This window comes from Mauremys mutica, chromosome 3 (genome assembly GCF_020497125.1).
Source record: "Mauremys mutica isolate MM-2020 ecotype Southern chromosome 3, ASM2049712v1, whole genome shotgun sequence".
NCBI lineage: Eukaryota > Metazoa > Chordata > Testudines > Geoemydidae > Mauremys > Mauremys mutica.
The window spans coordinates 148,478,217-148,502,026 of NC_059074.1; the positions used below are offsets into that span (position 1 = coordinate 148,478,217).

At 47.2% G+C, this 23,810-nt stretch overlaps 1 protein-coding gene across 2 annotated transcripts in view; it reads left to right on the forward strand.

Annotated features, from left to right (window-relative positions):
- CMTR1 (cap methyltransferase 1) overlaps positions 1 to 23,810 on the forward strand; it is an 84,430-nt gene that overhangs the window by 54,330 nt on the left and 6,290 nt on the right. For both annotated transcript variants that reach the window (XM_045009057.1, XM_045009052.1), the window contains 20 exons: positions 1,077 to 1,235; positions 5,901 to 5,993; positions 6,595 to 6,666; positions 7,354 to 7,448; positions 7,550 to 7,622; positions 7,854 to 8,052; positions 10,247 to 10,365; positions 10,619 to 10,715; positions 11,945 to 12,077; positions 13,386 to 13,565; positions 13,949 to 14,005; positions 14,953 to 15,010; positions 15,163 to 15,231; positions 16,434 to 16,565; positions 17,111 to 17,233; positions 18,566 to 18,657; positions 19,315 to 19,383; positions 21,326 to 21,373; positions 22,039 to 22,151; positions 22,629 to 22,737. In XM_045009057.1, coding sequence (XP_044864992.1) covers positions 1,077 to 1,235; positions 5,901 to 5,993; positions 6,595 to 6,666; positions 7,354 to 7,448; positions 7,550 to 7,622; positions 7,854 to 8,052; positions 10,247 to 10,365; positions 10,619 to 10,715; positions 11,945 to 12,077; positions 13,386 to 13,565; positions 13,949 to 14,005; positions 14,953 to 15,010; positions 15,163 to 15,231; positions 16,434 to 16,565; positions 17,111 to 17,233; positions 18,566 to 18,657; positions 19,315 to 19,383; positions 21,326 to 21,373; positions 22,039 to 22,151; positions 22,629 to 22,737 — 2,090 coding nt within the window. The remainder of the gene's footprint in view (positions 1 to 1,076; positions 1,236 to 5,900; positions 5,994 to 6,594; positions 6,667 to 7,353; positions 7,449 to 7,549; positions 7,623 to 7,853; positions 8,053 to 10,246; positions 10,366 to 10,618; positions 10,716 to 11,944; positions 12,078 to 13,385; positions 13,566 to 13,948; positions 14,006 to 14,952; positions 15,011 to 15,162; positions 15,232 to 16,433; positions 16,566 to 17,110; positions 17,234 to 18,565; positions 18,658 to 19,314; positions 19,384 to 21,325; positions 21,374 to 22,038; positions 22,152 to 22,628; positions 22,738 to 23,810) is intronic.

Sequence of the window (23,810 nt, forward strand, 5' to 3'; positions counted from 1 at the left end):
TGCATCCCAGTCCAGTGCTGTAACCACTAACTGTCCTTTGTGCTACCCTGAGTCTCTCTCACACACCTAGCACAGATACGAGCATTTGGGAAGATGAATTTTTTACACTGTTGGGAATAAAGATTTGATGGTATCCGCCAAAGTGTTTGCCAAAGTGAGAGCAACAATTTTGTACTAGCAGGAAACCAAAAATCCTTCAGTACTAAATCTTTGTTCAACATTCAATGGCTGTAGAAGTCAGTATGTAACTGATTCAGTAGTTGTCAGATTTGACCAGTGTGTTTCTTAGGAATTCATTGCCAGATAGAATAGACAGTAGAACAGCTGCCCATGGAGATACATGCTGCCCATCTGATGTGTTTAATTTCCCCTCTCAAAAAGGCTGGTAGTTAACAATGGAAATGACTCTTGATGGTTTTTAGATAGAGGGAGAAATAGACAATTTATAGATTAAAACTGACTCCTCCTAAGCCCATGTTTAAGTGTGTGTGTGTGCGCCCCCTCTACTGAATAGAACGAAATCTGACCGTGTAGGTTATTTTCATGGTCTAGTGGCTGAGACCTACAAAGAGAAAAGCCTTAAGAAGTGCAAGTTAATGACAATTCTTCTCTTAGGCTAAGTCATAAAAGCTGTGCTTAAGGGGGAGAGAGTCCTGCATTGCTCCAGGTTCTTACAGGTGGCAGTTGTGGGCTCTGTTTGAAGCCAGATTCATCCCATTGTGAAACTTTCTGCACCAGCATTTTGCAGAGCTTGTACCGTCCACGCTCTGTCGTGACAAATGACTGCTGGCCTCCCCACTGCTTTTTCATTGAAGCAGGTCATTCTTGCAAAGCTGAACCTTTTCTAATGTTGTCTTTACAAATTTAATTCTCTAGATCAAGTTCCCACTTCATCATGGGAACGAGCCAGAAGGAGAATACTGAAAGCCTGAATTGAGATTCATTAAGAACACTTCATATTTTTTAATCACAGCAGTGCAACTTGGTATCATTTATCCTGCTGGCCCACAGCTCACAGGAGTGCGTACATTTGTGTCCAGATGCTTCCAATGTGCTCCATTTGCTTTGTCTTCCAGGCCAAGATGGGCTTCCGGGAAGGAGAAGGTCTGGGGAAATACAACCAGGGAAGGAAGGATATCGTTGAGGCCTCCAATCAGAAGGGAAGAAGAGGCTTGGGACTGACCCTGAAAGGGTTTGATGGGGATCTGAACATTGACTGGCGGGACGAGCCAGAGGTAACTACTCCCCGTGTCACGTCCCTTTTCTGCTCTGCTTTGTTATAGGCCGGGTTCTTGCACCTTTTGGTCAGATAGTTCAGCAGTTCTCAACAAGGTGTCTGGGGCCCCTGGCGGGATGCAAGCAGATTTCAGGGGGTCCATCAAGCAGCGCTGGCATTGGCGTCACTGGGGCCCAGGGCTAAAAGTTGAAGCCCCGCCGTGTGGGGCAGAAGCCCAGACCCCAAGCCCTGCCACCTGGGGCTGCAGCCAAAGCAGGAGCAATAGCTTTGCAGGGTCACCTGTGGTATGGGGCCCCAGGCAATTTTCCTGCTCACTACCCCCTAATGCTGGCCCTGGCTTTTGCAGAAAACCTTTTTACTCCTGGGGGAATTCTGCACCATTGTGAGGGTGCAGAATCCATACTTCCCACAGATTTCTTTGCTCCCCCGCAGAAAAATGGGGGAGCAAAGAAATCTGTGGGGAACACGCATCTCTTACCCGGAGGAGCTGGCAGATATAAATCACCCCAGGGGGCCAGGGTGTGCGTGCATGGAGAGACGTCTAGAGGGCAGGGCTGGGTGTGTGCCTGCATGCAAATGAGTGAGAGAGACTCAGTGCCTCTTGCTCACTATTGTGGGGCCCCCCACTTGGAGGGGTAGGGCTTTGAGAGCCAAGCTCTGTCCCCTGAGGCAGAGCAGAAATGTGACAGCTAAGTAAGCAGGCTTCTAATGTTACCATTGTCAGTTAATTGTTCCCGTTCTTACTCACTTCCTCCAGGAACTTAAAACAGGTGTAAAAGTTCCTTTACATTGCCAGAGTGGTGTAAAGGGAATCCTCAGCTAAGAAGATGTGTGTGTTTTCTTGCTTTTTTCCTTGTGCCAGAGTGGCACACTGGGGTTAGATTACAGCTCAGTATCTATTTTACTTACCCAGTTCAAAAAAGGAAAAAAAAAGAGTTTGAGGGTAAATAAAACATTTTTCAAGCAGTCAATAAAATGTCAAGACAGTCAGAACCAAGCACTTCCCAAAGCAGCCAGCCAGATCCAGATGAAGTTACCAAAGGGCAAAGGCATATTCGTTCTTTTGTACAATGTGAACGGCCTTTACATCATGCATCAAAAATGGCTGCATCTGCTTCTCATGCTCAAGAATTCCCTACAGAACTGCATGCGGATGAGGACAAATTATTTTGCACATCCTGCAATGTTGTTCTCAATCATGACTGACAGTCTGCAATTGTGGATCATTTTGCATTAAAAAAATAACACAAGAGGAAGGCAGAAACCAACATCAGAAGGCCATTACAAGGACACTGAAAAACAAAACTCAGGCAAAGAAAGAACATGTGGAGGTGAGTGGAAATATAAGAACATTTTCTTATGCTGAAATATAAGCTAAGTAGCATAGAAGAGCCATAGTGATGGGGTCTCTTCACTTGCTCTAAGATCTTGACTAGACAGCTCTGTTTTTAAACTTTTTATTTTAAGTGATGACTGTGGTCAGTTTTCTATTGATGATGATAATATACTCTACACTATGTAACTTTTGCACTAACTTTCACATGATGTTTTACAGTTGATTGTAATTTAATAATGCATTTTTGTTATTGAGTGAGTGCCTTCTTGGATAGGGGCATAAGCCAAATAACTAAATATTATTCTGTGTGTATAATCATGTGATCATTTACTATACTTATAAGTCTAAATTAAAATCTAGAAATTTAGAACTAAATATAATACAAATAAATGTATTAAGCTAAGATTAACGATGTTACATGGAGAGTAAACATTTGTCCTCACTCAAGACTTACCTAACTTCTTCTACTTTCAGATTTGTTCAGCCTGGGTGAAGACACTAGCAGGTGCCAACATCCCCTTGTCAAAGACTGACCACCCACTTGTGAGAGAATTTCTTGACAGCAGGGTCTGGGAATGGTGGTGCAATTGCTGGTAGGACACAACTAACTGAGACATACTTACCTGAAGTGTACCTCAAAGAAGAGGAAAACTGAAGCTTCATGACAAGAAAATTGCTGTTATTTTTGAATGTTGTGATGATGAGGCAAGATCAGTTCTGAATGTACTGCTTGCACAATTAGAACCTGATTGCAGTGGGCATGTTTACTCTTTTTTGGTGGATACACTGTTTTTAGATGCTGTTAATCACTCAGCTGTTTCCCAGGCTGTAGTCAAAGCAGTAAATGAATACCAGATTGATCATGAAAATGTTCTAGTAATTGATACTAACAATGCTAGTTACATGAAAAAGGCATTTGATTCTGTGTTTACTACACTGTTTCCAAATTCTGTGCATATCACCTGTTTGGCACATATTGTTAACTTAATTGGTGAATCATTTAGAAAGACTTTTCAGTTGGTTGATACGTTTGTAAGGTGCTTCAAAAACATGTTCTATAACTCCGGTAGTATGAAAGGGAGGTACCTCTGATTCATGAACCAGAAACTACAAGAACTTTTAGTTCTACAAGGAGTTCTTTAATGAAGAGTGTAACAGCAGTTCCCCAGTTTCTGTGAAAACTAGTCAAAAAATGCTGAATGACCCAATTAAGTATGCATTGTTGAAAGTACAGATCACTTTTTTAACACAGAAATGTGAGCAAATTCTCAGTTTAAATCTGGCATTTGAGAGCAGGAAGCCTTGCAGTGTTAAAGCATTTGACCCTCTGGAAGAACTACAGACATATTTCAGCTCACATCTATAGCTCCCTTCAGAAAGCACCTCAGAGCTCTTCAAATTTAGAGAGGCAGAAAACTTATCTCCTGGTGAAAGACTTGCCTGTCTGGATTTCTTTAAAGAGATATTCCATGAAGCTTCTGAAAAGCCTGACAAATATTTGCAATTTGGACAACCAGGCTTGTAGGTTATTAGATCCTGAAGGCTTGTAGGTTATAAGATCCTCCTCACGTTTATATCTTGCCTGAACCCCGAGAGTATTTTCAAGCAATACCTTGTTTTTCTGAGGTACCTGAACAGGGAAAAGATTGTGCCTGAAGCTATTCAAAGTCAACCTATTTTTGTAGACCTCCCAGTGCTTTGGCTTTCAGTAAAAGAGAGAGTTCCAAATATCACCGAACTGGCCCTGAATTGCATAAATCCTGTCTCAAATTCTGCAGATGCAGAGAGAAGTTTTTTCACTGTACAATTTGATCCTTTCTGCCAGAAGGAAATCACTAAGTGAGAGAAACTTGAAGGCGCTTTGTTTTCTGCACTATAATTTAAATGAAAATATTAGACTGCACAGTACTTAAATACAGGACAATGATTAGAAAAACTGTGTGACTTTCGTGTGTGAAAGTGAGCAATTTAAAATAACATTCTACTTTACTTTTATTTTGGTGTTTGGTCTTTTGAAATGTAATTTAAATGAAAATCCAGAGTTATAACTGGATTGCAGGGTACTGGTTACCAAATATTAGTAACTTAACTTTCATGTTTTTAGGAAAGGCTGAACAGTTACTGTGATTTTTTTTTCTGTATGGTAGTTTAAATAAATTACCAAAATAAGTGAAACTGGTGTGAATATATTGCATTATTTTGACAAAATATGCAGAATTTTGCAGAATTTTTAATTGTTTGGGGCAGAATTCCCCCAGGAGTAACAGTTGTTGTGGCAAAGGTGGGCCGTGGAGTTTTTATAGTATGTTGGGTGGGGCTCAGAAAGAAGAAGGTTGAGAGCCCCTGAGATAGATCGCTCTTCTGACTTGTCATGGCAGTTCCTCTGAATAGTTTTTCACTGTGTTTGGGGTTATCAGCTTGGATAAAAATTGGTATAAGGTGGGGGAGGAAGGGGCAAAAAAAAATTTGTGGTAAAATTTAATTCCCATGTAGCTAATAATTAGTATATTTTCCAGGGGTGTTTATTAGTACACTCCATATGAAATGCAGAGGAACTATGTTCCTGCATCCTCTGAGGTCTTTCAGCCTGGAGGAAATTTGGGAAGGACAGACAGGTCGTTACATGAAAATAAATCCTTGATCGGCATCCCAGCAGTGACAGATAAGGTGCTGATAATAAGATGAAATTTAAAATATCTGGTAAATATCTGGTAAAAAGCAACGTTGAGGGCGAATATAGATTGTGAGGAGACAGGCACACACTGTCTTATGTATGTACAGCACCCAGCACAATGAAGCCTCAATCGTGACGGGTTTCTGGGCACTAGAGTAATACAAATAATAATTCCAATTTCAAAGCAAGTGGGTGCGGCTCCTCTTCCTGGAGGATTGGCGCTATTTTTGTCTTACCCAACAGTTTAAATGATTTCCTCTTGAGATTGTAAAATGTTGGTGAGAGCTGCTTCCAGCAAGAGGGCCTTTCAGAGTGGCATGGGGAGAGCGTAATGTTAAGCACTGGTAGGAAGTAACAGAGTTTTGCATACAATCATCTCCCCTGCTGTCTCTCTGAAACGAACCCCTTTGAGGTGGTGTGCTTCAGCTGTTTTATTTCATGATATTGTCAGCATTCTGGTTGTACTAAAGTTATTTTTGATAAGTGTCACATTAGGAAGAAAATTGCTTATTTAGCCCTAAAACTCCTGGGACGAAGCCTACCGTGTAAAAATCATGATGGGGTTGGAGTGCCAGCCTGCTGTAATTATTAGGTTGTTAGGTTCTGTGAAAAAGCATGAGCCGCCTTTGAATCCTCCTATCTTACGTTTGCAGCCCAGTGCCTATGAACAGGTGGACTGGTTCCCAGAATGCACCACTGAAATCCCCGATGCACAGGAGATGAAGGAGTGGATGACCGTGGGGAAGGTATAGCTCTGAAAAGCAAAGCCCCAGTAGTTCCTTCTTTTGTTTAGCCTGATGGTGCTCAGTCTTGTGTAACTGGCATGCTGCCTTGTCATTGAACAGTTGCAGAGAGCCACAGATATTATGGGGATGAGGACCTGATAAGTGCCTAGTCAGACCAGTCCCAGTCTGATGGCATTGTGGGGATTGCATTGTCAAGTTGAGTTGTCCCATCGTTATGTTTTGCTGCCATTGATGCATACGTCACAAGATAGCATCTGGGTTGCGCTCTGTGACTGTCTTTGATACAGTATCCTTCTCTTCCCCCTCCCCTCTTCCTGGCTCCTTGGAGGGGTGGCTAGGGCTGGAGGCAGTTCAGGGCTCTCCGCTTCCCTCAGTTGGGTCAGACAGCCTGGGGAGTGCTTCTGCGCTCCGCATTCAGCTCCCACGGAGGGCAAACTAGGGTTGCCGTTTGACACCGCTCCCAGTCCCAGCCTGGCTCTCTCACGTGTAGCGTTGTAACACACAGGAATAATGCAGCAGGCTTGTTCTGGGAAGTGCCACACTAAAAGAAATGGCACAGCATCCGCTAACTGAGGGGGTTTTTCTCATTGCCCTGCCCTAGAGGAAGCTGGTAATTGAAGATGAAATGGAATTCTGCCGAGAAGAGTTTCTGCATAGTGTCCTGCAGTGCAAGGTGAGCGCACTCTGCTGGAGAGCAATTTTAGGGCTGGGGAGAAGAGGGGAAGCGAGCTTGTAAAAAGGCATTAGTGGGGTGGGACGCGTAGGCAGTCGGCAATGAAGTAGGAAGCCTTTTGCCACCAGTGCAGACTCAGCCTGGGTTGATAACAGTGGGAAGTCGTTACTGTCTGGCGACCTGTGTGAAATGACAAGTGTGTACAGCACACAAACCACAAAGGCAATTGACATAACGGCCCCTTCAATGGCAGCGTCAGCAGAGAAGCCAGAGACTGAATGGGGCTGTGGAGATAAATGCCTTCTTCCTGGTCTGCTGTGCTCCTCCCCTTTCCCTCCCAGCTTAGACCATCATTGTCAGGGGGGATGTGTGTGTATGGGGGGGAAGAGCTTGTGCTGGGATTGCCTAATCTATGGCTAATTAGGCCTTATGCTGTGGGGTTGTCAGTCCAGCACCATTCCCCATCCCTGAGCTCACTGTAAGAACTGAACATGGTGTGGGACCAGGACTGGATGTAGATATGTGACTGAAGAAGGATGCCAGCTTCAGAAAATGTTCCTGTGTTGGTGTCACCCAGTCTAGAGATAACTGTGAGGAGAAAATCACCCTTGGGTTAGGAACCACCCGAGCTGGCTGTTCCCTCCTGCCTGTGCCGGGGCTAGCATAGTTTTCGTTCTGCCTTTGCAGAGCGTGTTTGATGAGCTGGACGGAGAGGAGATGCGCCGAGCCCGGACAAGGTCCAACCCCTACGAGATGATCCGGGGAGTCTTCTTCCTGAACAGGTCTGCAGAGCCTCTGGGTTTGAAGTCCCTTTCTCTTTTGGGTTGCAGCAGCCTGGTGAGCGTGGGGCAAACTAACAGGTGCCCCTTTCGTGCATTCACAGAGCCGCGATGAAGATGGCAAACATAGACTATGTCTTCGACCACATGTTCACAAACCCGAAGGACTCTCATGGGGTGAGGATCTCCCTTGTCCTTTGAATCGGTGATGCCTTCCCAAAGAAAGGGGAAATGGGGTGGTGTGGTGGGGGGAGATTCCTCAGGGCACCATTAGGGACAAAGGGTGCTTTAAAGAGGCAGGGACCCTAGCTTAAAGGTGCAAGAATATAGCAGTGGGCTGCAGTAGTTTGCATGCTTGGTGGGAAGTTGCTATTGGACTGCTAGAATTTTCCCAATTTCCTTTTGCAGAAGCCCCTAATCAAGGAGCGGGACGCAGAGCTGCTTTACTTTGCTGATGTGTGTGCTGGCCCTGGTGGCTTCTCAGAGTACGTTCTCTGGAGGAAGAAGTGGCACGCGAAAGGGTTCGGCATGACCTTGAAAGGACCAAATGACTTTAAACTGGAGGATTTCTATTCTGCCTCCAGCGAGCTCTTTGAGCCTTATTACGGTATGGGTCACATACGTGTGTGTGTGTGATCGCCGGCATTACAGAGGTTCAGGTTCATAGTAGGTGGAGGACTGATAGTCTGTTAGTGTTAGGGATCTAAGAAAAACTGGTTCACAATGACCATCGCAGAGCCATCCTTATAGAAGAAGAGTAACTGCCATGTAATAGGGGATTGAGGGTGGCAAGTGTGAACATCAAGTTATATTTCTGCAGTTCAGGTTCCAGCTTGTATTATAATAATACTTTGTACTTGCAGCACTTTCCTGTCCGAGGCTGTCAAAGCGCTTTAAGATAACACAGTGGTTTGGTTCCATTTTACAGATGGGGAAACTGAGGCATAAAGAAATTAAATGGCTTGCCCAAGGATCATTTGGCAGAGCCAAGAATAGAAACCTAGATCTGACTCCATCCCCCAGCATTAATTACTAGATTGCTTCTTTACAGGATCTTTCCACCTTCTATGTGGTGATTTAAGTTATTTTGGACTCTTGGTCACTGCAAGTAGCTCTGATTCCATCTGCTGCATCTATTAGTAGAAAGTGGAATGAGGGGATTGCCAGCAAATCTCAGGCTTTGTTAAGGAAACCCAAGTATGATTGAATTGCAAAAAGTGAAGTAACCAGTCTGCCTTTCCAGCAAGAACCGCAAACAACGTATCGCTGATGCCAGTTAGTTACTTTCTGGCTGATTTTGAAACGCCAAAGCCTCTTTTGACATCTGCAGATCATGAACTTTATTAGTTGTCTGGCACCTCCGGGTCAGATCAGTAAGAGGAAAGTTCTCATTGAGCAGCAAGGTGAATAAAAGGATCATCCTAGCATTTGGATCTTCGTATCTCACTCTTGGTCAGTGCTCTTGTGGAGGGAGTTGATAGCTATGAGAGTGAATAGCTCAATGATTTTGATGCATTTTCATGTTTCCCTTTTTGTCTGGGCCTAATGTGCTCTAAAATTTAATGAGACACATAAACTCCTCTCTTGGTGATGGGAGGAAAACGCCTTGAACCCTGTGCCAAGTGCAAAGAAGACTGGAAAAAAATTCCAGTCCCGCTCCTCTCAGTGGCAGAATAACTGATGAGGAATTTTATTACCAAAGAACTATTGTTTACCCTGACCTCTGCTGTTTTCTCTTGATAATGTACATTTCTGTCATTCAATGAATAGAAAGAGCAGACACGGAAACTCTGCAGAGAATAGAAATCAACAGTACATTACAAATACCACAGGACTGGGAGTTAGTTGAATATCTAGAGTCTATTCTAGAACACAAAATACACCTCTACCCCGATTATAACACGACCCGATATAACACGAATTTGGATATAATGCGGTAAAGCAGTGCTCCGGGGGGGCGGGGCTATGCACTCCGGTTGATCAAAACAAGTTTGATATAACGTCGTTTCACCTATAACGCGGTAAGATTTTTTTTGGCTCCTGAGGACAGCGTTATATCGAAGTAGAAGTGTACCAACTGTGGGAAAATATAGCCCTACCCTTTGAAAGAGCCATATGAGAAATCTGTAAAATGCTGCCTTTAAAAACAGTTCTGCGGTCCAACGTATCTTCCCCCTTTACAGCTGATTGCTGAGCACACTTGCACATGAACAGGGTTCTGTAAGGCCAAACTACGGTGAGTTTGGAAATACTTGTTAATGCCTTTCCAGAGAACGCTGATGATCATGGACATTAGTGAGTGTTTGCTGATGCAGTTTCTCCGGCGGGCATAGACAAAGCGGTGCTTCAGACTAAGGGTCCATCTACACTATGAAACTGACATTGTTAAAGCTCTGATGGGGACCAATTTTGTCTCGTTCCTTCCTGGACAGAAGGGACAATATTGTGTTGTAGCATAGTCTGGCCCTGTTCAGCTGCTAGAGGAGTGAACAATCTGTGCTTTACCAAGGCGGAAGCATAGTTTTTTAAAACCAAGTTATAACATGGGTTGGTTCAGTCTGGCTAATGCAAACAGAACCCAATTTAGCCAAAGAAAATTGTGCTGACCTCTTTCTAGCAAAAATCATGTTGTGAGAGTTCGTGGGAGTGGTCCTGATGCAGCTTCCAAGGTGTTTGTACTTGCTTACTGACTGTTGGTAATGTTTGATCATTGGAGGTCAGCGCGTTGATCGCTTGCGTGTCCCAGTCTCCTGCAAGCACTCTGCAAACATGCTCATAACTGCGTTTCCTTTTCCCCTTAGGAGAGGGTGGGATTGATGGAGATGGAGATATCACCCGCCCAGAGAACATCACTGCTTTCCGGAATTTTGTTTTGGACAACACTGATCGCAAGGGGGTGCATTTCTTAATGGCGGATGGGGTACGTTCATTCCTCTTTTTCTCTGCAATGAGTGACCGTAGCCATCAGCCAGAGTACTGTGGTGATGTGACATCTTCCCACAGTTAATGCTTGAGATTTGGTGAGGTTTGCCATGAAATGTCCTGGCATTAGCAGTTTTATCCCAGGGAATAGAAACTGTTGCAAGTTACAAAATTTAGCTGTAAATTCCTTGACTCCCCCAGTTAACCAACAGATTTGTGAAGATGTTCACCATTCAATGTGTATGTTTCAGGGTTTCTCTGTGGAGGGTCAAGAGAACCTGCAGGAAATTCTAAGCAAACAGCTGATGCTTTGCCAGTTCCTTACAGGACTCTCTATTGTCCGGACAGGTATCTTTTTCTCTTTGTTTCTCCCCTTCCTCTCCAGGGCTTGGGTGGCTTTGCAGATGGATGCTATAGAACGTTGCATGGAGTCACTCCCGCTGTAATTTAGGTTCTGTTGAATCTAGTTGGTTGTGTTCCCTAAACCCTGAGATAAGGTTGCCAAAGACGGTGAGGGAACCATGCTGTGCCAGTGCTGTGCTCCCTCCAGCTGGGGAAATATCTTTGTAAAATCTCTGCTTTACTGTTGACTCTTACACAGTACCAGCTAAAGCAGCCTCTTCCTGAGCAAACCAGCTGGCTGGTAAAAGCAACCCAGTGTTTGTGCAACTGTGACTTGTGGCCTTTCCCACTTGAAACCATCACCCTGGCTTCAGAATGAGAAGATGCTTCTCTTTCTCCTACCTGTTCCTTAGTGATGGATGCCATAGCTGCATCTGCTTTGGTGACTCTTATCCTGTGTTGGGATCGGCTAGCATTCCATGCGCCCTTTCAGAGCAGATGGTCCTGCGCTGAGAAGCCAGAGTGGAAGGGGTTAGAAACACTTGCCAAGTGATTGCTGGTCTTGTCCACTGGGCTCACAAGTATTTGAAGCCGTGACCCAGCAGGCAAGTTGCCTCTCAGTGAGATTTGACAGAGTGTCCTTCGTTGTGTCTCTCCTAGTCAAGCATCTCCTCTGGGGCTTTCTCCTGGGGCAATGAGAATCTCAAAGCTGAGTGTCTTTGTCTTGCCCTGAGGAAGTAAGAAGACTCACTTAAAGGCAGAGAGCACAGACACTCCTCTACTGAGAGGACTTGTGTTTTTAAACTAGATTTTCATTTCAAACCCAGTTTTTTCCCCAGCATGAGGCTCTTGGGGAGGAATGAGAGCTGCACACTGTCAAGGATTGCACACAGTGTGCTGCCATGCTGCGGTCTGGACCCCTGGGTTAGGAGTGCTGTGGAAGCAGCAGGCAGGGTGCTTTGTTCTTAGGTGACATCCCCTCCACCTGGCTGGGGGCTGCCTCTCTCTTTCCTGGGTCTTTGGGAGGCAGAGAGCTAAGTGGGGGGATGGTACATGGTACCCAGTTGGTCAGTTTTACTAGATTGATTTATGAAACTGTTTTTCTGATGCGTTTTTTAACTGTACAAAAGTGTGTGTGTGTGCGCGCGCGCGCAGGGGGGTTGGGACACTTAGTATTTTTTCCCCTCTCTCCCTGTAACCTGCTGGCTGCAATGTACTTCCTTTCTCTGCCACAGGAGGACATTTTGTCTGCAAAACCTTCGACCTGTTCACGCCATTCAGCGTGGGACTTATATATTTGCTGTACTGCTGCTTCGAGCGAGTGAGTCTCTTTAAACCTGTGACGAGCCGTCCTGCGAACTCAGAGAGGTGAGATTCTGGAGGAAGAGTTAAAAGCAGCCCTTTCCCCTAAATAGTGCAATAGCTCTGTTTGTGTAACGGCAGGTCTAGTGTGACCTCCATGACTTGTCTCAGCTAGGAGCCATTTAATGTCTGCCGCATAGGAGGAAATACTTTACATGTTTAGAAAGTGACAGTGTTTGATAGGTTTAAGAGGCTATTTACCAAATTACCATGGTCTGTTTCTGCCTATGCTGTCTACTTCCAGTATGGGAACAGTGGAGTTTACTGTAAAATCTGTTCTGTTTTGCAAGATGCAGTCTAAGGATCCAGTTAAATGAGAGCATATTATGTACATTACAGTGGTGTATTTTCATCTCTTTGGATCTGGTAATGCGGTACAAACTGTACATGTGGCACCCCTAAAATGCAGCCATCTCTGGGGAGGAGGATAGCAGTCAGACAACACACAGCATGCCCCACAACAGGGATAGGAAGAGAAACTTTCCAAGGCCACAGCTCTTCCAAGACATGCCAAGGGAATATTAATGTCAACGCACGACACCTGTTTTTAAGTAACACCTTTGTGCTTTCACAGTGTTTGCTCATTGTTAGTTTGAGCGCCTTCTCCTCTTGCAAATTCCATCATCTTAGAACATCCTCCTTTTATCTCTGCCTTTCATCTGACTGCTGTGTCGCTCCAATATCATCTGGAAACCTGTATCTCTTGTCCTTCTTAATCTCTATTTTGCACCAAGCAGTCTATGAGCTGGGGAAAATATGAAATCCATGCCAGAGTCCTCATTAGAAGCCAGGTGTCCGGAGACCTAGACCCATGCTCTAACCTATTATAGGGCCATGCTGATTTTGGTGACCTTCAGATGCAGTGTGCTGTGAAATAAAGTGAGACAGACATTGGAGCCTGTACAGGGAGGCTTTATCTTGCACTGCCATACCAGGGCTATGGTAGAGTTGTGAGCTACTAACGGGCTAGTTACACCTGCAACCAGAACAGGATTAAAACTGATTCTCTATTTTAGCATTAGTCCTGCTGGCTTAGTTTTTTGGCGAGATCTGAGCTTGTGAAGTTGGGGGATTTTTGGTGAAGGATTGAGGTCACCAGCTCTTGCAGAGAGTCGGAAAAGGGGGAGGAAGTAGAATGGCCCTGCAGAGGGCTAGCCTGCACTGCCATGAGCCATCGAAGGGTATCCTGGGACAAAGACGTTTCTGACGCTGCGGAAGCCAGAGGGGAGGGCTGCTGAGATGGTGGGGGTGTGAAAGGCAAGTTGGATATGCGGGATGACTGATTCCAAGTGGAGTCTCTGGTTTGCTTGGCAGGTACGTGGTGTGTAGAGGGCTAAAGTCAGGCATTGACGACGTGCGGGAATATCTCTTCATGGTGAACATCAAACTCAACCAGCTGCGCAACTCTGACCTGGATGTAAATCTTGTCGTCCCCCTAGAAGTGATCAAGGGCGACCATGAGTTCTATGACTACATGGTCCGATCGAATGAAAGGTGAGTGCGGAAGCAACAAGAGGGAAAGCCGGTTCCAGCACAACTGTGACTTACAGCTGTTTGAGGCCGTGGGGGGCCTCTTCACCTTAAGCTGCCATATTGCTCAGTTACAAGAGTCCTGCTCTGGGAGAGGCCCTGTGCGGCAGACTGGCCCAGCAAGGGGAGGTACGCTGCATGGCTGGTGAGTGTTCACACCTGAAGAACTGACCTGCAGTGTTGGGAACATAAAGGGTGCTCTCCCTAGTGACTCTGCAGTGTTGGGTTGTGACAGTCCAGCTCTGCTTTAGAACTGTCCACAGCACTTCCTCATCCTGCTTCGTGCAGCAGGACAATTTATGTGGTTTATAACTCACTCTCTGACTGAAACCCACTCTCTCTTTCAGCCACTGTAAAGTTCAGATCAAAGCATTAGCCAAAATCCACGCCTTTGTTCAAGACACGTGAGTATCTACCTCAGCAGGGAGCAGGGCTTTGGGTGAGGACTGAATTACCCGCTGGGCAGCTGTGTTCAGTGACCTGCTTGCTTTACCCATTTGTAAATGTCTTCCTGATCCTAGCAGGAGCTTGGCTTGGCCCTGAAGCAGGAGGCTTAGGAGCGCTTACAGTTACTAGGCTAGCTAGTGTCACTGCATGTTCTGGGCTCTGCAACATGGGGATAGCTAAAGGAGACTGGTTGGCTTGGAATGATTTATACCTGCTACTAGGACCCGCTATGAAAGGGACTTGCAAAAGGGCTACGTACCTTCCAGTTCCCATAAAAGGGTCTGTTTCCGAGAGGGGACATAGAGGAGTGGCACATAGAGTGAAACACATTGTGGCATACAGCGGTTTGCTACACAGGGGTAGTTGCACTTACTGCTCAAACACCATCTGGAGACAGCATGGTGTAATGCACAGAGCACAAGGCTAGGTGCCAGGGGCCTCCGGGGAATGAACCCTGGTTCTGACACTAACTTTTGGATAGCCTTCAACAGGTCACTCCACCTCTCTGTGCTGCTATTGCTCTATGTGTAACGTAGGGCAGTTGTGGGGAAGAATAAGTTTGTGTTTGTGCGGCACTGTGAAAAGCTAAGGTCCTAACGGGGCTTTAGTGTGTTCTATAAAAGCACTGAAGTCCTGGTGCTAGAAGCCCCCCTGCAGCCTCCAAGGATCAGCTCTTTGCTGGGAGGCAGGCAGCAGCTGCTGATCTTTGGTTCAGGTTATGAAGTGGGTGGATGATTGGGGAAAGGGCTTCCCTTGAATACAGCAGCCCTCTGACATTAAGGACTGACTGTGTGTTTCACTCTCAAAGCAGCTACTTTGAGGAGGCTGACAGGGCTGGGTATGTTGGGGCTGCAAGACCAAAGAGGCTTTCACCATGTTAACAACCTGCTGGCTTTTCCTCTAGGACCCTGAGTGAGCCGCGGCAGGCTGACATCCGAAAGGAATGCCTCCGGCTGTGGGGGGTGAGTAATGCTACTGACCAGGCAGTTGTGGATGCCATTCCTGCTGGGGCACAGTGGGGAGCGGGAGGGGCTCTGACATGCCAGCCAATAGCATTAACACCTTTCCTGTAGGGCAGGACTATGTTAGTATCTGAGGTCTTGTCTTGTTCCAGATTCCAGATCAGGCCCGAGTTGCTCCATCCTCCTCTGATCCCAGGTCCAAGTTCTTTGAGCTCATCCAGGTGAGGCCTTAAACTGCAGTTTGTTCTGAAGATGTGGGTGAAATGCTTATTGTTACTCACAGGAGTCTGAGATGGAAAAGAGCGGCACTGGGCTGTTTGGTTCAGTATATTGTTCAGGGTTTGCACTCAGATGCTGTGGTGATGAGTGCCTATTTAAAAAACTAGGCAGCCTCGTTTAAATGACTTAAACGATGGGGTTTCCATTACTTCCTTTGAGAGAGAGTTCCACAGACTTGATAGATGTCTAATGATCAGTGTCCCCCCTGAGGTCGTTAGCTCTGACACTATATGGGCGCCTGGGAATAAAGAGGTTTTTGGCAGAAGAGGTCTTGCCCCTGAGTGAAGAAGTGCCGGAAGATGGCATATTTTTTGAAGCCTATCGTAGGATTGAATTCCCATAAGGGCTTCCTGTTTCCTGGTCCATTCCCATCCTGCCCAGGTGTGCTGTGATCTTGCTGTTACTGGAATGCTGTACTGTGACACTCATTTATAGAAAAGGGTGTGTGTGGTGAAGAGTGGAACCCCATAAGAGAGCCTGCTCCATCCATCAGTCCTTGGCAGAGAGCTGGAGTGTCCCCTGCAGCACTTCCCCATATCCTGTCCCCTCCTTTGGACACACTTCTTCTCTTAAGCCTGTGCTGCTTTTGGGCTCGGAAGGGGCAGGTTCCTTCCTTTTCCAGTGCTGCAGGGGAGCTGTGGAAGCACTCAGTGTGGCTGGGAGGCCAGCTTAGTTGCTTGCACCCAACAAACTGTGATGGTGAAATGAATCCCCTTCTATCTAAAAGGCAGCTTTGGCCTGGACTACCAATTCTGTAGAAGACAGGTAAATAGCTCTGTATCCAGGCCTGTTCTTTTCCCTTCACACTCTTACCTTGGTGCCTCCTAAAGTAGCTCAGCAGGGAAATTGCAATAGCCCCTCAGTACAAGTGAGCGGTTTTGTGGGTTTCTAGACCTTTGTCTACGCAGGGGATGCTGGTTTTTCCTCTAGAACCCTGATTAGTGTGATTGAAACCAGGCTGAGCCCCACTAGAACAAACAGCAGCTTTGCCTGTCTATGCTTGGATTTGCACCAGTGTAGCTAACAGCTGTGGCTGAAATCAGGGCACATCCTGATGCACACAAAGCTGTTGTGTTTGCTGTAGCACCCATCGTTGTATCTGTATCGTGTAAGTCACCTTTCTCCTTCTGCTGTTGTGCTTCAGGGAACAGACATCGATATCTTTAGTTTTAAACCAACACCACTCAACTCAAAAACCCTGGAGAAGATCCGCCACGTCTTAGATTACAGATGTATGGTGTCTGGAAGTGAACAGAAGTTCCTGCTAGGGTTAGGGGTAAGTGCTGACATCTAACCTGACAGCAGGAAGTTCCATGGCTAACTGTGCTGTTGTTGGTTTTTTTTTTACAAACTCTTTTAAAGATATTGCTTAGCAATTTCATCCCAGCCTGCTTGCTCTTGTACTATGGGGGATAGGAGTGACTGATGGACCTTTCTTAAGACCATTGGTTATTTTGTATTCCTTTCTCCTTCCTCTGTCTACTCCTCACACTAAATAATCTTGGTCTTGAAAATCTCTCCTCACGGAGAATGCTGCATTCCCTCCATCTAATAATTCGTTTCACTGCCCATCTCTGAACAGTATCTTTTGTGGGGTGGCAAGGGACCCTGCCTAATGAGCTGTGTTAGGATCTGTGTGTTGGTGTCTCTGCAGCTGAGCTGTAGGCTCCTTCCTTGACATGTCTCAGAAAGAAATGTTCTCTGCTGTCAGCAGGAAGGAAGGAATATACTCTCAGGGCTACTTTTCAGCGAAGGCAGAAAGAACGTGTCCCATTCCTGTCTGGGTCTAACTTTGCCTTGGTCCTCTTTGTCTGCACACAGAAGTCCCAGATCTACACGTGGGATGGTCGCCAGTCAGATCGCTGGATGAAACTGGACTTGAAAACCGAGCTGCCACGGGCTACCCTTCTCTCTGTGGAGATTGTTCATGAGCTGAAAGGAGAGGTCAGAGGTTGTTCCTTCCCCACAAGGGGGCAGTACACAGGCTGCCTGCAGTTTGTGATGGCTGGTATTACATGGTAGATGGCCCAGCTGTGCAGCTTCAGAGAGGATTCCCAGGGAAGCTATTTTGGGATAAGCTCTTCTCTCCTGTTCAGAGACAGAGATATACTGCTTCCCTTCAGTGTTGTTCTGCACCACCTCCATGGTTGACTTACTGTCTTATTGAACACGCCTCAGTGGCTCTTGGTATGCACACATACATGCATGTGTTGTGCAGTGCTGCCCTGCTCCACTTGCCTGCCCCATTCTGCTCCACAGGCGGCTGCCTTTCAAGGATGCTGAATATACCGTGTATCTGAAGTGGGTTTGGATCAGAACCTACAAAAGCACCAACGGGTGATGGTGTTTGCAGAAGCATTTACCCTCCTGCACTGTCTCTGGTCCAACATTGATCTTTGATCATTTGCTGAACTGTTTGATTGGCAGCTGGCATTGTTTTATTTTTGTAACATGCAGGTGAAAAAGGTCTGTAACTGAGCATGTTAGTCGTGATAAACAACATATGGGGAATCTTTAATGCACAGGCAATATTGTTCAGTTTTGATTCTGTGACTGTCCTGGTAGGGGGAATGCTGAACTTGTTCTGATAATCAAGAGAATTTTCAGTGTAACCAATAGAGGTCTTGAAATGTGACCCTTTGCTAACTAGGCTGGTCAAGGTTGAACTGTGTATAGAAGACCATGTTGTTACTGCAGAGATCTGCTGTGAACTAAGCTGAGTAGCTTCCTTTGGCTAGTTTGTGTGAGGCTGAGTAGTCACTGACCCTAAAACAGGTCTTTGTGTCCACATATACTCAGTCACTTGATGACGATTGCAGTTCTTAAAAACAGACAGGTGGGGCCAGTCTGGAGGCTTAACCACGCTACATGGCATTGCTGCGTGGAAGCTCAGGGCCAAAGCTTGGGTCCTTGCTCCTGGAGATGGTGCACAAGCTCAGCCTTGTGAGGGGACCACTTTGTAAGACATCCAGCTGACTCAGAGAGGTGGTCATGTGCTTCACAGAGTTCTGCCAAGCACTCCCCTGAGGGACTGGTGCATCGGACATGTACAGGTATCTTAGGATGGAAGATTAAAACAGGGGAAATGGGGGAGGCTCCAGAGAATTCCTGGGGGGAGAACCTGCAGCAGAAACAAGTTACCAGTGGCGGGAGGTGGGGTTCCCTCCTCTGAAGTTAGCAAGGTGGTGGTGGGAGTCAGGCATGCAGATGCTGCATAAAACAGACAGAACACCCACAAACAGCCTGTAACGTAACTCCCTGTGTTTCTCTCATTAGGGGAAAGCCCAGCGAAAAATCAAGGCTATCCATATCCTGGATGTCTTGGTGCTGAATGGCAATGACGTCCGAGAGCAGCACTTTAACCAGCGGTAGGTAGGGCTTTGGGAGCTCCTCTCATGCATGTGGATGAGGGCTGTCAAGGAACTCCGTGGCTCAATGGCTGCGCTATTGATCACTGGCCACGAGGAACCGAGAGCACTTAGCTGATGTGCTTGTATAAAGATGAGCCATGGAAGAACCATCCCTGAAGTGGGTGCATCCTCTCTTCCCCCCACCCCCTCTGTGCAGCAGAGAAGGCCTGGTTCCCTTCTGAGACTGGAGTGAGCTGGTCCCAAAACGGGTAGACCGAGCGCCGCTGGCAGCCTGAATGGGAAGGGTTGTGACTTGCCGCCGATGGGGAAGAGCGCTACAGTTCCTTCCTTAGCGGAGCACATCTGCCAATCCCGCTTTCCTGTTCATACATGAATGGGCTCATCAGCACATGGACTCATTACTGAATTTGTTACTAGATTAGGTTTGCCTAGCAGAGCCTATGGAGAACCATCCCTACTGCATAATTGCTAGTTGCAGGACACCAAGCTGGGAGTGCTGGGTGAGCAGACAGTTTCTGAGTATGTTTGGGTGTCAGCCTGGGCAGTGTGGGTAGAGGTCCCGTTGGCACTCCCTCCTGGCCCAAGGAAGCCGCACCTGCCCAACACACCAGAGCCGTAGCTAAAGCACAGAATTCTCTTTCCCGTTTGTTCTAGGATTCAGCTAGCGGAGAAGTTTGTCAAAGCCGTTTCTAAACCTAGCCGGCCGGATATGAACCCCATCCGGTGAGTGACACCTTCTTCCGCATCCCCCTTCATCTTGGGACTGCTGGGGCTTTGGGATCAATTTGCTGGAGGAGGAAGGCATGAAACCTAGCCTGGCTTGCTCCCAGGCCTACACAATGTATAGCCAGAGCTCGTAGTTTCATGATGTTTGCTAGAAGGCGGCAAGTGGCCCTTTACATCTCAGAGATGATGCTGATGGCTGGACGTTTTAGGTACTTTAAGATTAACCTTTTGGAGATCAGACATTCATGCGTTCTCCATCCCATGAGTAGCTGGTGCTAATCTCACATGCATACTTGTAGTTGAGCTAAGCCCCAGTTAGCTCAACCAGGGCAAACCACACCATGCCCCCCCCCCCGTCTACACTGACAGGTCAGTGTAGGTGCAGCTACGCTGCTGACCGCCGATGGCTGAATCAGGGCTGTTCCCTAGCATAGACAAGGACTATGGGTCTGATCACTAAAAGCCTGAGATAAGGCCTTGGGTACAGGGCTAAGCACATATTCTGCTAGGAAACACTCCTGAGAAAGGTACTGATAGAGCGCTCCAGCTCTTGGCTGCTTGCCGACCTTTCACCTTTACTTGTTAGTTTTATTTTGGTACTGTGCAGAGGCCCCAAAAGAAGCAGGGCCCCATTGTGCTGGTGTCGGACAAACACCTAGGAAGACAATCTCTGACCCCAAAGACTGTACAGTTTAGCTTGGAACAAGAAGCTGTAGGAGGGAAGAGGGGCCAGAGGTGGAGAGGAACAGTGACACAGCTCCCCAGCTTAGCCATGTGCGCAGCTGGCTGGCTCACATTGTTTGAAAAAGGGAGGGCAGGCGTTAGGGGGTCTGAAAACAGCTGCCTTATTCCTGTCGTTTCCCCTTTAAGCCTCTGCCTATTTCCTGGGTCAGTTCTGTTCTGTTTGGTGGGGGGAGATATGAAGATGGAAGGGCAGAGTAATATGTGGAGAAGAGTTGGGGGGGGGCGGGGGCAGCGAGAGCAGGAGGCTTGGAGATGGAGAACAAGTGGATCTCAGTGAATGTCAACACACATCCAGTAACTGCAGCTGGGGGAGTCCAAGGTGGTGTTGGGGAAAAGTACAGGCTGTAATGTCAGAAGTGCCCACAGGCTCCAACGGGCTCCCCCACTGCTATGTCTGAAGGGCTTTAAAACTGCCCCAGTAAGCCTGATGCTTGTAGCCACATATGGGAAGGGGGCACAGAGGGGGGTGGGGATGGGGAAACTGCCCTTCTGTAAAAAGATTTCTCTATGTGCCTTTAGCAAAAGATCTCTTAGCTCCCCAGGCTGTGTGGAACGGTGGTTGTGTGAAACAATGTGGGCTGGCTTTTGAGCAGCAGAACAGTGACCCTGCCTACGGGGACAGAGCCGTGAATGTGCAGGTGTCCGATTCCTGAGCTGGGATGCATAGGCACCGACTTCGTGGGGGCTCCAGGGCTGGAGCACCCACGGGGAAAAATTTGGTGGGTGCTCTGCACCCATCGGCAGCCAAGCGCCCCACCTCACCTTGCCTCCGCCTCCACCCCTGAGCGTGCCGCGTCCCCGCTTCTCCTCCCAGCGCTCACGGCGTAACAAGCTGTGGGAGAGAGGGGGGAGAAGCAGGAACGCGGTGCGCTCACGGGAGGAGGCAGGGTGGGGATTAGGGGAAGGAGTCCAATAGGGGCGGGGGGGGGGAGTTGGGGCAGGCACTTTGGGGAAGGGGTTGGAATAGGGGCGGGGTGGAAGTGGGTGAGGTAGGGGTGGAGTCGGGGGGGGGGGGGGGTCAAGCACCTACCGGCACCAGGAGAAGTTGGCGCCTGTGCTGGGATGAACAATGTGCCAGTGGCTAAGATTCAGGAGCAGGGTGAACCTTAGCCACGTTCACTGCCTCACCCTGAGATCGTAGCCGCTAGCTCTGCAATTCCAACCCTTCAGCGTGTGCGTCTCTCTCCCCCGCCAGGGTGAAGGAAGTGTACAGACTGGAGGAGATGGAGAAGATTTTTGTAAGGTAAGTGACTAGAAACATTGAGACACTTCATAGCAAGTCAGTGTTCGCAACTGCTACGCAGAGACAAAAGGGATCTATTGCTACTTGCAAGACAAGCGCCTGGGAGTGAACCTTTGTAGCAGAGCCCACAGTCACCCATTGGGGTATTCTTTGTGGGTGGGTCAGTCAGTCAGTCACCTGCTAATTCTGCATTGCAGAGGCTAGTCTCTTCCAGAGCAGAATGCAGGGCTTCGCCGTGCTAGAGGGAAGCAGCTTGCTCAGCCTTGTAGCCAGGTCTGCAGCCCCCGCGCTGATAGCTGTTCCCAGGCCCAAAGAGGTTCATTCCGTTCCTGCCCTGTCGCGCCCCAGGGGAAAGCTGCACTTGTGGTTGCCAGTAGACAGATTTGCAGTTTGATTGTACCTGTAATGGAAACCCTGGTTGGTTAAATACTGTAAATCATTGCCGTGGCCCTTGTTCCAGCACTGACTCCCTGGCTGATGGTCTGTGTGCACACACAGTTCTGGCTCCTTTTCCCTAGCCCTGGTGGGGAGACACATGGAGAACTGACCAGTGGCCTGTTGGTTTGTTTTGCTGTGTGCAGTGCTATCCAGTTCCACTGCAGCTGTTTCTGAAGTGTGTGTGTCTCCTTGGGTAAACGCCATCCCTCCCTTCTCTCGGCACTCAGGTTAGAGATGAAGATCATCAAGAGCTCAGGTGGAATACCACGGCTGTCCTACACGGGCCGGGACGACCGGCACTTTGTGCCCACTGGACTCTACATCGTCAGGACTGTGAATGGTAGGGAGAGCTCTGCAAGCCTTTTTTCCTCACCATTTTCAGGAGCAGGAAGGAATTTTGTTTTTAAAAAATACAGGGCCAAGGTCTGCCCTGGTGTAACTCCATGGAAGTCAGTGCTGAATTTGGCCCAGGTCCTGTTTTGGTTGGATTGGGCAGCGTTGGGAGGAAGATGGGTTAGCTGCCCCCATTGTGGTTTGATTAGCTCTGGGATTTCAGTTCAGTCCCATGTATACTGGCTGGTTTTTGAGATCACAGATTTCATAACTGGAAAGATCACTCTCCAAACTAGCTCAAGCTGGGCTGGGAGTGCAAGGTGTGCCTTGCTGAATTGACAGCAGCGTGGGTACGCAGGGCTTTTTGGGGGTTGGAAGGAGAAAACAGTGGGATGTTAAGATGGCCTCTCAAATGACCCCCATAATCTGACATGCTTCCATTCTGGTCCCGCCCTCTGTTTGTTCCCTGTGGCTTTGCCCCTAGATCCTTGGACGATGGCGTTCAGCAAAAACTCCAAGAGGAAATTTTTCTTTAACAAGACGACCCAGGAGTCGACGTACGACCTTCCTCAAGAATCCATCGCACCATTTCAGTGAGTACCGTCCCAGCAGTCAGTTGGCCGGGGGGGCTGAGGAGTGGCAGCATACCACAGTAGGGCCCCGTGCCTCCGCAGTGTGCCTCATCCTTTCCAGCAGGCCAATGCTCTGCATTTGGGTGACGGTGGTAGGCCCTACCCTGGCAATGCCACACTGTGTAATGGTGCTTACTGGCAGAGCTTCTTGAAGACCCGCTCCTGGAGCCCTGTAAAGAGGTTCTGACTAGTGCTGTCAAGCGATTAAAAAAATTAATCACGCGATTAATCACGCTGTTACGCAGTAATGGAATACCATTTATTTAAATGTTTGTGGATGTTTTCTACATTTTCAAATATATTGATTTAAATTACAACATAGAACAGAGAGTACAGTGCTCACTTTATATTTATTTTTGATTACAAATATTTGTGCTGTAAAAAATAGTATTTTCCAATTCACCTCATACAAGTACTATAGTGCAATTTCTTTATCATGAAAGTTGAACGTAGAAATGTAGAATTATGTACAAAAAATAACTGCATTCAAAAATAAAACAGTGTAAAACTTTAGCGCCTACAAGTCCACTCAGTCCTACTTCTTGTTCAGCTATTCACCCAGACAAATAAATTTGTTTACATTTGCAGGAGATAATGCTGCCAACTTCTTGTTTACAATGTCACCTGAAAGTGAGAACAGGCATTCACATGGCACTATTGTAGCCAGCGTCACAAGATATTTACATGCCAGATGCGCTAAAGGTTCACATGTCCCTTCATGCTTCAACCACCATTCAAGAGGACATGTGTCCATGCTGATGACAGGTTCTGCTTGATAATGATCCAAAGCGGAGCAGACCAATGCATGTTCACTTTCATCATCTGAGTCAGATGCCACCCGCAGAAGGTTGATTTTCTTTTTTGGTGGTTCGAGTTCTGTAGTTTCTGCATCTGAGTGTTGCTCTTTTAAGACTTCTGAAAGAATGCTTCACACCTCATCCCTCTCAGATTTTGGATGGCATTTCAGATTCTTAAACCTTGGGTCGATGCTGTAGCTATTTTTAGAAATCTCACATTGGTACGTTCTTTGCGTT